Source organism: Eucyclogobius newberryi, unplaced genomic scaffold (assembly GCF_026437365.1).
Source record: "Eucyclogobius newberryi isolate DKJ021-1_F unplaced genomic scaffold, fEucNew1.0.hap1 SCAF_4, whole genome shotgun sequence".
Taxonomy (NCBI): Eukaryota; Metazoa; Chordata; class Actinopteri; order Gobiiformes; family Gobiidae; genus Eucyclogobius; species Eucyclogobius newberryi.
This window is the reverse complement of record NW_027316056.1, coordinates 9,884,374-9,898,139: the sequence shown is the minus strand read 5'-3', so window position 1 is coordinate 9,898,139 and position 13,766 is coordinate 9,884,374. Positions and strand designations below refer to the sequence as shown.

The 13,766-nt window shown below is 38.7% G+C and overlaps 1 protein-coding gene and 3 non-coding genes across 4 annotated transcripts; 2 read left to right on the top strand and 2 right to left on the bottom strand.

Moving 5' to 3' along the window:
- The first annotated feature begins 1,643 nt into the window (after positions 1-1,643).
- trnam-cau (transfer RNA methionine (anticodon CAU)) lies at positions 1,644-1,715 on the top strand. The gene has a single exon. It is a non-coding gene; the product is annotated as a tRNA-Met (tRNA).
- A 1,312-nt stretch (positions 1,716-3,027) lies between these two features.
- Positions 3,028-7,713, bottom strand: LOC140378183 (uncharacterized). Its single transcript, XM_072463899.1, has 4 exons — positions 7,128-7,713; positions 5,531-5,646; positions 4,270-4,585; positions 3,028-3,516 (listed from the first exon to the last, which is right to left on the bottom strand). Exons 1-4 carry the CDS (start codon positions 7,684-7,686, stop codon positions 3,047-3,049), a joined length of 1,461 nt encoding a protein of 486 aa, XP_072320000.1. The 5' UTR covers positions 7,687-7,713; the 3' UTR covers positions 3,028-3,046.
- Positions 7,714-9,044: 1,331 nt separating this feature from the next.
- On the bottom strand, positions 9,045-9,117 carry trnak-uuu (transfer RNA lysine (anticodon UUU)). The gene has a single exon. It is a non-coding gene; the product is annotated as a tRNA-Lys (tRNA).
- A 970-nt stretch (positions 9,118-10,087) lies between these two features.
- trnar-ucu (transfer RNA arginine (anticodon UCU)) lies at positions 10,088-10,178 on the top strand. The gene is given in 2 exon segments: positions 10,088-10,124; positions 10,143-10,178. It is a non-coding gene; the product is annotated as a tRNA-Arg (tRNA).
- The last annotated feature ends 3,588 nt before the right edge of the window (positions 10,179-13,766 follow it).

The following is a 13,766-nucleotide window of genomic DNA, read 5'->3' as shown; positions in this document are numbered from 1 at the left end:
AATGACACAAACTGCACTAATGCTTAAGGACTGGGCCGACACCAAAACTGACTGAACAAAATCACACACAGACTCAACTCAGAAACAATCAAATGTGAAAAAAGCTGGACTAAATGAGGCTTTTATAGTTAGCAAATAAATCAGCCCTCAGGCATTTATTTACTTTATTACTTCTCATTCAACCATTTACTAATACATTGACATACACATACACATCCATACATGAACACTTACACTCACACATTATCATTACAGCACAACAGTACAACCTAATACATAACAATCATATCTAGTTTTGTATTATTTATTTTATTATTATTTCTCTCTCACATCCTTTATCCCTTTATATTCACTTTTCCATCTCTCAAAATATATATATTTTTGGTTTAAAAAAAAAGGCTCATCCTTACGCGTTCTGGGACTGTCCTGTTGTTCTAAGTATTGGACTGAGATGAACAAATCACTTCAGTCTGTTTTTCATCATCCTTCCTCTCCATTTCAGAACTACGTTCTTGGCCCTGAAGACTCCTACAATGGACACAGTAAATTGATACCTCTGGAACATTCGTCTGGCAGCAAGGAAAAAGCCCATCACTAAGAAATGGATCGACATTATAATAATTGACATTGGAAAATCGATTCTATTTAGACTAAATTTGAAAACAAATTTGATGAACTTTGGATCAAATGGGACAACTTTTGTACTATTAATAGTATATTTATATAGTGCGTTTCCACCTTCAAGGCAGTGCCAGGCCCTGTCCAGGCCCTGTCCAGGCCCTGTCCAGCTGAGCTTCAGATGAGATCTGGCCCCTTTTCCTGTTTATGTGTCAACTCTGTGTCTTGTGTTATGTTCATTTTTGTTGTTTTGTATCTTTAGATTGAGATTTCAACATGAGATTTGTGGTTCTCCATAGACATGTACAGTATAATGTATCATGAATATTCACTTCAACACATTCCCTTTCGTTTTCTTATTTATTTCAGATAACTACTCAGTGATACATTTAGTCTTGAGTGACTAATGCATTACACACTATTGGTTCTTGTAACTCTTTATGATTAGTATTATAAAAACCCCGTTTTTCACATGGGTTAGCCTCTGTTAGCCTCAGTTAGCCTCTGTTAGCCTCAGTTAGCCTCAGTTAGCCTCAGTTAGCCTCTGTTAGCCTCTGTTAGCCTCTGTTAGCCTCAGTTAGCCTCTGTTAGCCTTGCCGAACCCTCGACTGACTTTCGTCATTCAAAGTTCGTCAAAGTTCGCTTTGTAGATAATCATCGCCTGAGTCTTTCTTTTACTTTCTGTGTCCCTCGGTCTTCTTATCGTTTTTTCGGGATATGTTTTCAACGTTTCGATTTTTCCCTGGGGGATGTTGAGGGGATGTTGTTGTTGGTGTTGGTGACGTCGTCAGCGAGCGCAGTCATGGCGTGACATCGTTGTCACGGCAACAACAGAATATGGCCATGCCGTTACACAGTCACTTGCACAGAGTCTAGTTTGAAGTTCTTCCCCTTGAGATTTAATTTGAATAAAAAATCAACCAATTACAGGAAAATCCCCTCACGTGTACGTCATGTGCCTGCTTTCTGATCTCGTGTGCCTTCTTGTGGTGAATTATCACAGCGGCTCACCCTGGCGCCAGAGCAGCAGAGTGGCGCAGCGGAAGCGTGCTGGGCCCATAACCCAGAGGTCGATGGATCGAAACCATCCTCTGCTAAGACTTTTGATTTTTCATTTAGAGTTATGATTAATGTTGTGCTCCAAACCAAGTTCATTTCTCCAACAGCAACGTTACCAAAATAAATCCAGGCAGGACTTGAATCTGATGTTCCTTGGTGCAAAGCTCATTTTCACTTATAATCAAATAACCCAGCAGTTTCAGGAGCTGCAGCACGGCCATATAGCCTCATGGCTAATGCTAACCCTAACCCTAATCCTAACCCTGACCCTAACCCTAACCCTGACCCTAACCCGGCGCGGTCAAAGAGTCCAGCAGTTTCAGGAGCAGTTTCAGGAGCCGCTGCAAGAAATAGCCTTGCAGTTTCCGCCGCGCGCCGCGGCTCTGTTGACACTCCCTATAATTTGAGTAAATCAGAAGCAGAATCTCAGCTTCACAAAGAGTCCACACCTTTTGTTACTCCCAAGCGAGTTTAATAAAGCTCAAAATCATTCAAATGCCATCGGAACTAAAAATAAATACAAAACTTATTAATATTAACATTCTTAAAAACAGGTATTTTACACATAACAATTAAGAAAAAAATACATACAAAACGAATTATTAAAAAGGTATGAATTCACTTTTTCACTTGACAGGCGTAGTTAAAGGCGTAATGGACAATTTTTTGCAGATTTGAGAACTCAAGCAGAAGTGCACATGCGCACTCCCCCGTGCAGACGCACATAACAGCCTCGCGGCCACACGTACGTTTGTTTATTAACACGACGGATCGCATCGCATCCCTCGTCTCCGTAGATTTCCGTCTCTTCTGAGACAGCTCAAACTGTTCTCTGTCTTAATTTTGTCCTGTACACTGAGGGAACTATATTATGATAGATCCATGCGCTTAGACACGAGGAAACGTGCTGCTCTCCTGGGGACAAGCCGATGAGGCTGCAGATGAGCAGTAGGTGCCTTCTATGATTGATACGTGGCAGGACTAATGGGCCGTCCACGCCACGAGGAAATAAGACTCAGATTTGGTGCCAAAAAATCATCCATTACGCCTTTAAGGCAATAAAACAAAAAGGTTTACCTCATTGGACTCATTCACTGAAAGCAATAAACTTGACATTTTACATGTCAAATCCCCCTCTTTACCACGCATTTTCAACTAATGAAATATGACTATAAATGACCATGAATTTACGAAATTCAAACTTGTTTATTACTGCTTCTTGCAATTTTAAACCATTTTGTGAGTTTTAAACAATATTACAAGCTACACATTTCTTTACGCTTGAATCGGGGATCGTTTTAGTCAGGTATTTCATCGTTTTAGTCAGTCAATCCACCGGAGTGATACGCGGTTTTAAAAACAAGCCTATTTACTCCGACACAATGTCATATTGTGAGGGCACTGCTACGGCCTTAGACACAAAGTACGCACACAGCTCGTCTCTCGTTTCTTTAGACTTTGCCGTTGCGTTGGTGCTCGGGGGTAAAGCCGCTTGCAACAAATTCCCCGTGTCGTTCCGTCCTTCCTGGTTCAAAATGTCAGCCAGGTATGTTTCTTTTGCTTTGACGCAGAGGAAATTATGCAGAGCACAGCAAGCCATGACTATGTCCTCGAGCTTCACGGCAGAAGAGTGCAGGTTAAAAGTGTTTTGTAAAATGCAGAAACGGTTTGTCAAAACGTTGAAGGCGTCGGCGGAGGCTTTGGACGCGTGTGAGATTCTGTGGTTGAAGATCTGCTGTTCGGTGGACGGTTTGCGGTTCAGAAACGGCTTCATGAGGTAATCCTTCAACGGAAAGGCTTTATCTGCCACGACGCAGTGAGGGGCCAGTCGCTCCGAACCTGGAGGAGAAGAGTCAAGACGAGTATTAAAACAAGAATACGACAAGATTTGTGTTACTCAAACTAACGATCATTTTGCAGATCAATTATTCTAGCGAGTTATTCTTTAGATTAAACGATATGTTGTTTAGAATGCAAAAGTCACATGTTGAATTTTTATTTTTACTAAATTTGTCATGAGGAGGAATCAGAACTTACAGTTACAAAACTTAAATAGCCTGAAAAAAGTAAATATTTTACAACAGCGGTTAAGCAATCTCACATATATTGTCCATTATATTGTAATGTTCTCATTTATATTGTGATAAAACATGTTTAAGTCATATCATGCCCTTTTCTATTGCTGGATTATGTTAAATAATAGTAAAAAAACAACAACAACATAATTTCAGTAATAATTTGAATTTAAAATGAACCATAAATGTCCTATCAATGGTTTACAATCGTTTACAGATGTGTGGTAAAAAGACATAAGTGAAGGCAGTCACTTATTTGAAGATGTTTAAATATGATGAATATGTATTAGTTTGTTTGGACATATTCTAGAATGACTGTTTTTCATGTGTGTTGTTTAGAACAGAATTCATCTTTATTGTAAAGATGTGAATCTCTAGAGATGCGAGTCTATTGATTTCCCTGAAGCTGATTGACACAATAACTGTAATCTGGAGCAGACTTTGGTGAATGCACAGCCCGATATAAAAGCTCTTTCACAGCTGGACGTGACCTCTTCCACGTGTGCTTCAGTCGTACCTGGGAGCCTGGCAGGACCAGGGAGGCGGGCGAGTCTCGTCTCCAGGGCGTCTACGAGGACGCATCCGTCGAACTCTGCGCTGTTACAAATCCTCCCGTTACACGCCACGTCCACGAACTGAAACTTATGTTTACTGTCGACCAAAGCCATCAGAGACACAGAGGCCTCCTGTTTGGGTGAAGAGGACTCAGAGGTTTCAGGAGGAGCGCAGACGTTTAAATGTCTCCCGTCCAAAGCTCCAACACAGTTTGGAAAGTCGCGCTCGGACTGAAATCCTCTGGCGACTTCCTGCCACTCCTCTGCTGTATCTGGACACTGGGAAAAGAAAACACTTTCATTACATTTGTCAAGTCTGAATAAGTAACAGGCATTTTAGGAGGGCAAGTGAATTTAGTATTAAGTAGTAGCAGTATTAGTATTTAGAATCTTTCAAATCTGAATTTACAGACACTTCAAACAACACGTGTCAGCGCTGCATTGAAAGTCTAATTGTCAATGAAGTGGTTGGGTTTTTGAATTGAAGTCCACAGTCGATCCTCTGTCAGTGTCAGTGAGTCAGTGAGTTTTTTGTGTGTATTAAATTTCATAGATTTAACATCTGTATAGTTTATGTTCATGAAATCATTACTAAAAGCCATTTTCTTCCTCTTGTTCCCCTTCGAGGTCCAGTCACAGGGTTAACACAGAGACAGTGTGAGAGTGAATGGTTTTCTAAGTGGTCTAATTTTATTTTTGAAAAGATTAAATAAAACAATTTGGTATCAACCAAATATGAGAAGGAAAAAAAAAAAAATCAACATTCTCTAGTCCTGATGAGGAATCGATAATCTACCTTACCTTTTGTGAAAAACTTTAAAAGGTGGTATGGACAATTTTTTTCAGCAAATTTTGTATCATATTTCCTCGTGGCGTGGATAAATCATTTGTCCTGCCACGTATCAATCATAAAACGCACCTACCGCTCACCTGCAGCCGCGTCAGGCTCGTCCCCACGTTTCCGCGTGCCTAAGCGCATGGATCTATCATAATATAGTTCCCTCAGTGTACGGGGCAAAAAGAAGACGGAGAAAGACAGTTCGAGATGCGCTCCGTTGCGCTAATAAACAAACGCACGTGTGTGTTGTATCAGTCCGCACGGGGGAGTGCGCATGTGCACTTCCACCTGCGTTCTCAAATCACCGAAAAATCGTCCATATCGCCTTTAAGAGTAAAATAATATCTGCTGCTTAAACTTTAGTTAAACGTAAAAGCCAAATTTACCTTGAAGTATTTGGCTCTTAAAACTGTGTAAATGGCTCGAAGCGTTTCAGGCACAAACAAACGGACTGTGGTGTTTCCCATGTGGAAGAAGTGAGACAGACGTTTGAAGCCTTCACCTTAAAGAAAACACAACCACAGAATAAGAAGTATAACATCAGTAAACGTGTGAATGAAAAGCAAGGAAGAGTTGAACATTTTCCAACAGTCTGGTTTATTTTATGGCCACAAAGTTGCTGTTCACTTCTATTTGTTATCTTTTGAGTAGTTTAGACAGATCCATTAAAATGTTGTAAACAAATCCAATTTAAATTCCTGAGTGGAGGCAAAAGAAAAGTGGAACATAATGTGATTTTAATGGAGAAAACCAGGGATTAACCTCTGAATATCATAAACATTTTGGGTAAATTAAGGTGGTTTTGTTTAAGTAAAATATCAGAGCCTGGTTTACACTTTTACTGATGTATTTTAGAAGATAATTTACATTTTTGATGAAGACAAAATGGATTGGACTGGACCCAAATAGTTTTAGTCATCTATAGATATGCTGCATACTTTACTACAAAATATACATTTGTGAAGCTCAAACACGATTTTGAGTTTAGAGAACAGTATATTGCAGTAGAAAGTGACATTTCTACCCTGGAAATTCTATGTTGTAGTTTATTTTTTGTTATAAAGTCTTAAAACCATCACTTAATCACTGAAAATATATTATAATGTACTTAATTCCACTTCCAATCAAGACTTTTGAGCATTATGATGATTTATAAGTGATATCTTATAGCGAGTTTAACAGTAACGCATCATCACTGAGTCTTTTCTGCACATCTCCCATGTCATTACCAACAATTCAACTTTTTATAACGTGCAAGTCAAGAAAATTGTTTAATTTTCATCCTTTATATTAGAAAAGCAAATTAATTGACATTGCAAACCTGGAAACTAATCAAAGGTGTTTTTTTTTATAATTGAAAATATTATGATGATCCACTTCAGTCCAGCATTTTGAGTTTTTTGAACAAAATGTATGAATGTAATATTGGTTGTTTTATACCTGATATTAAAAAGAATAAGTATATTTTCCTTTTTGTGCAATAGAAAAGACAGTTTGTACACAGGAAATTCTATATTGATGCTTTTTTGTTGTTGTTGTAAATAGACTTCAAATCATTAATATTTAGATTTGATGTCGGGTAGGAAAAAAGATTATGATCTACTTAATTTAGCCTCAGTGTAATAGTGAACAGATTGCCCTTGTTTACCTAGATCGCCGCGGTTGTTTACCTAGATCCCCGCGGTTGTTTACCTAGATCCCCGCGGTTGTTTACCCAGATCCCCGCGGTTGTTTACCCAGATCCCCGCGGTTGTTTACCCAGATCCCCGCGGTTGTTTACCTAGATCCCCGCGGTTGTTTACCCAGATCCCCGCGGTTGTTTACCTAGATCCCCGCGGTTGTTTACCCAGATCCCCGCGGTTGTTTACCCGTATCCCCGCGGTTGTTTACCCAGATCCCCGCGGTTGTTTACCCAGATCCCCGCGGTTGTTTACCCAGATCCCCGCGGTTGTTTACCCAGATCCACGCGGGTCGGTTGTTTACCTGTGGCGAGGTAATGCAGCGTCACTAACAGTCTTTCCTCCACAGAAATACTCGCTCTGAACTTGGTGTTTGGCCGGTGGATGATCGGCGCCACGAGCTCCACCAACGCGTCAAACTGCGCGGGGAACGTGCGTGAGAAGTGCGTCAAACCGCCCGCGCGCGCCGCCACCGCCGCCGCCGCGTCGCCCCCGCGGCCCAGACTCGAGTAATAGTCCTCCTCTCCGTACGTGGGCCTCTGCCGGTTCCAGGCCCGCACCCACAGCCGCCGCGTCCTCTTGACGTCCGGCGGCGCGCGGGGGGACTTGGCGGTGGGTGAAGACGATTGAGAGCGGCGCTTGTGGAAGACCCGCCTGCGTGTGACTTCTTCTCTCGGTGGATAAACGGCGTCTGCTCCGGTGGTTCCCGTGCGCGGACGCGGGGAGACTTCTCGGCTCGGGTTTGGGGTGTTTTCGGCGTCACTGCTCTCGTTTTGGCCGGATAACCCGCGTCCTCTGCGCCGCTCCTCCTCCAGCAGGAGCGCGGCGCCCAGAGCACACAACGCCAGCCTCAGCTCGGCCATAACGCGCCTCTTTAATGGGATTATTCCTGATGGAAGTGTGTGATTGACTCGCAGCAGCGCAGTGTTTGTTTATGTAGGCGGGTCACGTGTTTCTGGTCCTTTCCGGTTTTGTTGTTTCGCAGTAGCGCCATCTGCTGTTTAGGAAAGTCACTCACCGCAGGAGACGCATGCTTTTTTAGACACAACAAAGGTAGATGACCAATTTAAGATAAGATAAGATAAGACAATCCTTTATTGTCCCACATGGGGAAATTCCATTGATGCAACGCAGGTAGATACAGAGATAGATACAGAAGAAAAGAACAAATAACTTATAGGAAGTTTGAAAAACACTCTCAGTAGAAGATCTCTTATAAAAATCTTAGGATGTCCGCCGGGATAACGTACATACAAACGTAAAATAAGACATTCCTTTATTGTCCACACATGGGGAAATTTCGGTGTTACAACGCAGTAGATACAGAGGGAAAGGACAGATAACCTATAGGAAGTTTCAAAAAACTTCCCAAAAACTAACTCTTAATAGAAGAACTCTTATAAACAAAACAAAAAACTCTTATTAACAAAACCCCGCTCATATCTTAATAGGGAATGAAGAAAATATATATATATATATATATATATATATATATATATATATATATATATATATATATATATATAGATAAAAATTGAATAATAATAAAATAAAATAAAATAATGATAAAATAAATAAAGTAAAATTAGCTAGCATAAGACTAAATAATACGAATGGTAAGTAAACACTCTTATTTACATCAGTTGTATGCACATGAATATGGCCTTAATTGCTTGTGAGTGCGACAGTAATTGCACATGAATATGACGGTATTGCACATGATTAAGTCAGTCAAGTATGTCAACTATTGCACGTGTTCAGGGCTAACAGTGTTTGTTATACAGACTGACAGCAGCAGGAAGGAAAGGGAGGGTGGATCAGTCGCTCACTGAACGTGCCACCTGCAGAAAGTTACACAGTCTTGCTTTAACATACCATGCCATGAGTTCAACATGTGAGGCAAAGCAAAAACATCTCACTAACCAACAGTAGCAATACTCTTGAGTATATTCCGAAACCATTTATGGACATTATTCTTTTAATTCAAAACCGTGTGCAAAGAAGGCTTCAGATTATCTTAAACTTGGATTAGTCAGAATCAGAATGAGTTTATTGCCATTGTCAGTGAACAAAATTCGAAAACATAGGAACTTATCTTGGTGATTCGGTGCAACATAAAAAAATAAAACAATGAACAATTAATTAGTCATAACAATAAGCATGAATAAGTCTTGTGCAGCAGAGTTCATGGCATTAAAATACATATACGGCAAAACACTATCGCCCGAACAGGGACTTGAACCCTGGACCCTCAGATTAAAAGTCTGATGCTCTACCGACTGAGCTATCCGGGCTCTGCACGGGCGAGTCTTCAGTGTATTTATCAACAATGCAAGTATATGCAAGTATACTGTTTATATGTTTAGTCCACTCCGTTATAGACACGTACAATACATCTTGTTTAATATATAAAAACAACATAGTTTGAGCGGCGATAGCATAAATGCTAAACGTGAACATGAAGCTAACTCCGGTCCTGTTACCAGCGAGTCTCTTTTGCAAAGACTAAACCTGATTAAGATGTTTATTCTTTTAATTTACATCCGACAGCAGAAACGTGTGGCTGTGATCTTGTTCTGTTAAAGGATTCACTCACTAATCCACTTCGACCCATGGATGACAAAAATATTCAATATTCAATCATTTATAGATTTTGAAAATTCAGATTTGTACAAAACACTAAATTGTTTTGTTAAAATATCAGCCTGATAGTATTCTCACTCGGTTAACCGTGTCAATATCCTTTATGTTTTATACAATGTTATAGATATATTAATTTAAAATTATAGTGCCGGCGTTAAACCACAGGAGGACGACGGAACCCGCTGCAACGGTTTTTTATTGAAAAATCCACAAAAACCTATTTCTTTTTTTATTCTGAAATACCACCCGGAAGCTCATGTACGACGTCAGATTATCCACTGTGATGATTGATGTTTCTAAATAAATGTTCCTTCTGAAAAATGTGTTGTCTAAACATGTCTGCGCCAATATAATACATCCATGGTCTGCGCCTTTTGTAAAAGTGTTTTCGGCTGAAACGTTGTCTCAAAAGCTGAAGTGTTTGATGTTTCCGCCTCCACCCGGTACGTCACTCATCCTTAAATCACCGTCATTTCTGTTTTAGACTACGGTGGGGGTGTAATACCAGTTTCGATACGTAGAGGGCAGATTACGCGTGCAAAACAACGCGTTAAAACGCTTTAATCACTCCACTGCCTCTGTTGACGTTTATATAGTGACATGTGGGGCGCATCAACAGGTGGCTCCGTGGCGCAATGGATAGCGCATTGGACTTCTAGTTGACACTCAAGTGGTGATTCAAAGGTTGTGGGTTCGAGTCCCACCGGAGTCGATTTTTTGAAGATCGTACAACAAAATTATTGTGAAACATTTAGTCGCTATGGACGCGTTTAAAAAGAATATTTAACCTTTTTGTCTTTGATGTTTGATGTTAATATTAGACATAGACCAGCCACAATGTTTAGTCTTAATGGCACATTTTCAAAGACTATTAAACTGCAACATTCTGGAGTAAAGGCAAAATGAAGCGGACAATAATACACTTTCAATGATTAACTGACAACGGATCTAAAAGTAATGATTTTAAGTCTTTAATATAGAAAATAAGCAATAATTTAGAATTTTCGAGACTTATCAGGTATTTATGCTTCATTAAGGGTATAATTTAGTAGTTGTAGTTGTAGTTGTAGAAAAGGAACATTTCTGTGAGTGAGTATCATAATCTCCTATTTCATTAAAAAATAAAAAATAAAATGCATATATTTTTATGGTAATAAAAGTTTGTCCAAAGTTGGGGATAAAATAATTGGCAGCCAATAACAAATGTAGTTCTAAAAAAAACAATCAAAGCAATGGTTGATGGAGTTTTAGTCGACCAAAATGTTTATTAGTCAACTCATTTTTGGGGAATTATAAAGATTAAATGGACCAAAGCAGAAAAAAGAAAAAGTCTTGGAGTGAGTTTGTTAAAGACTTAAGTGAACTGTGAGTTTAAATCTGTCATTTTACGAATAAAAACACTGTTTACTATAGAAAGCATTATGCCTGTTGCTCGTTGATTATAAACGTGACTCGGGTGAACGCTGTAAACAACTATGGTTTGTTAGTTTCAGTGCAGTTAGCTCCTCCCTTCAGACAGATGTAAGAGGAACTGTTGAGATGACGAGAGGCGAAACATTTGTCCACCTTCTTTTGCCTTGAACGATTGACAGATTACGCAGATATACACAATTCAAATACGTCCTTATGTTTATTCACCGTCAAGATTTAACAAAAAATAAGCTCACGTTTAAAGAAGACAAACAAAATCTTATCAACAGGAAGGAGTCATTTACAGGTGCAGTTTCTTAAGGCAACTTTAATAATCCATTAGAAAAGGTCTTTAGCAAAGCAGGAGTCGAGTTTCACAATAACACTTCATTACACTGTACAAAAATCCTTCTATCGGCAGCTTCTTCCTACACATTCTGCGCCTTTTAAAGACAGTTCTATCCACAAGCAAGTCTTTGCAAGACTTAAACATCATTTTAAATGCAACGATAAACAAAGTGACATTTTGATGATGCATTGCAGAAATTTCGGGAGTTGTGAGAGCGATTCTTAAAGACTAAATCTGATCGACTGTGGTTAATACTAAATGTGGAGAAGCAATAAAACACTTTTGTAACTCAAATAAACTCAGAATAAACTGAAAAGATATTGTACAAGACTTACAGATCAAGTCATTATAAATAACATACAATTATAACTTAATAATTCAGACAAATAAAATCGTACATATTAAAATTAGGATTAATTTCCTGGTTGAAAAATAAACTCTAATCCTGATTTAGTCCTATTTGTCCTCAAGTACAAGTAGTTACATGGCTAACATGTACTCAATTACAAGTACTGCAGTGAAAAGTGTCTGTAAAGTAAAAAGTACAGGTAAAAACCACTGCTCAGGTGCTCAGTCCATGATACAAGTTGCGAGTAGTACATCGGGTAATGAAAGATTTCCAGTTCGCCAAATTTAAGTTTAGTACTTTGTTAAAAACTAAAAAAAACAGCATGCATTTTGTAGAAAGGAGAATTTTAGTTTGAGAGTTCATGTTTAGAACTTTAGATTGAGAGCCAAGCCAGAACCAACCCAGAACTAAACCAGGACTGAACCAGGAATTATTTTGTAATGGTGTTGGTGTTGTAAAATGTGTTGGCATTAGATTTTATAATTTATTATGCAGCAGAACTGAAAAATCTCCTGTATTTTCCCAATGTTATTTGAAATCTCTGAGCCATAATTAAGACTATTTAATATGAGTGTTGAAGAACCACCACTAGATGAAGCCAAAAGTTCAATATCTAGCAACAAGTAATATTTAAAGGACACATATTCTGCATTATTGGTGTTGTTCTTGACCTTTAAACTTGCTTGAGTAACTTTGCTTTGGCATTCTAGACCTAAAAATAATGTATCTACTGAAAGTACAAGTGACTTTCCCTCAGCCAGGCGTTCCCTCATCAGGATTTGTGTTGTCCATCTACTTTATCTACAGAGGGAATTACCATGGGGAAATAAACAAAAGCTTGTTTGCCCCAGCATGCTCATGTAAATGTAAGCACACAGTAGTAATGAAGGGGATTTGAGTTTGTGATGATTTTTGGACTTAAAAATAGCCCAGGAGATGTCCAGGGAGTGTTTTTGTGAGGCTCAAATAAGGAGCAGAGAAGACACGCTCGTAAACTGGATTAATGAAACAAGTGTGAATGAAGCTAAACACAACTCAAGCTGTGTTTTTGATGAGGAACAATGTTATAACATTGCTAAAAGCTTAAAAAATATACAAACAGTTTTGCATAATGTGTGTCCTTTAAATGTACAATTAATTTTGTTGCTAAAGAAAATAAATTGTTCAAAGATATTGAACAACATATTTCAGCTTTAGTTCTATGTTTACAGACTCTAAACATAATTACCGGTAATGGAAATAAAGTATGAGCAGTAAAACTATATTGGCGTGTGTGTTTGTTTAGTCTAATAGACTATCAAAACTTAGTTCAGTGGTTCTCATACATGTCACACCAAAAGTACCACCTAAAAGAATATTTTGTTTCCCAAGTACCAACAGATCTACAATATGTCTGTAATAGGACTATTCCAGCTGCATTGATTTAGATAACAGGGTCAATACTCTTTCCGAAGGTTTTAGAAATTTTCAACACAAAATAAATGTATTTTTTGTTATTGGCCATTTAACATACTCTTGAGTACCTTTACTTTGGCATTTCATATTTAAGAACTTAAAAAAAAACATCTTGTCCTTAGGGTGAACCACTTTTTGTCTTAAAAGTGTTGCCTGGTTTAAAATAAACAGGAATTGTGTGTTAAAATAAACATTTCAAGCCTCTCACTTCCAGGTCTCAGCACACAGCTGTACTTATCATTGAAACAGGAGAAATGTCTGGTGATGATTGATGGACTTAAAAAAACAGAACAGAAGATTCTCAGAGCCACGTCACAGATCGAGGAGATTCAGAACAGTGTTTTTGACGCTCGGAGGGGAGAGGACTTTCTAACCAGGATTCATCAAGCTAGTGTGAATGAAGCTAAACTCTACTCCAGGTGTGTTTTTGATGAGGGACAATGTTAGAACATGGTTAAAAGAGAGAAAAAGCAAATTTAGCATAAAATGTGTCCTTTAATAAATCATATAGTCTTCTACTCATTCAGCCAGAGCTGAAGATCATTCTAAAACTGTTTAGGAACTACTTTTGTCCAGTTTAAGCATCAATACTTGAGTATCGCTAAATTAAGATTAAACAAGGGCTAAAACATGACTGAATCATTGCTTTTGTGGTTCTAACCAAGGATGAACCCAAAGGAGGATTAAAAACAAAAACAGGGATAAAATTTAAAATTAAGAACCACTGACTTCGTATT

What these genes read in the sequence shown, in the direction of transcription:
- LOC140378183 (XM_072463899.1), bottom strand. Translation starts at nt 7,686, where the DNA reads ATGGCCGAGCTGAGGCTGGCGTTGTGTGCTCTGGGCGCCGCGCTCCTG. An exon ending in GCTGCATTACCTCGCCACAG is followed by an intron (nt 5,647 to 7,127) that starts GTAAACAACCGA and finishes GTTTTCTTTAAG; the next exon opens with GTGAAGGCTTCAAACGTCTG. An exon ending in TGGTCCTGCCAGGCTCCCAG is followed by an intron (nt 3,517 to 4,269) that starts GTACGACTGAAG and finishes CTTCTCCTCCAG; the next exon opens with GTTCGGAGCGACTGGCCCCT.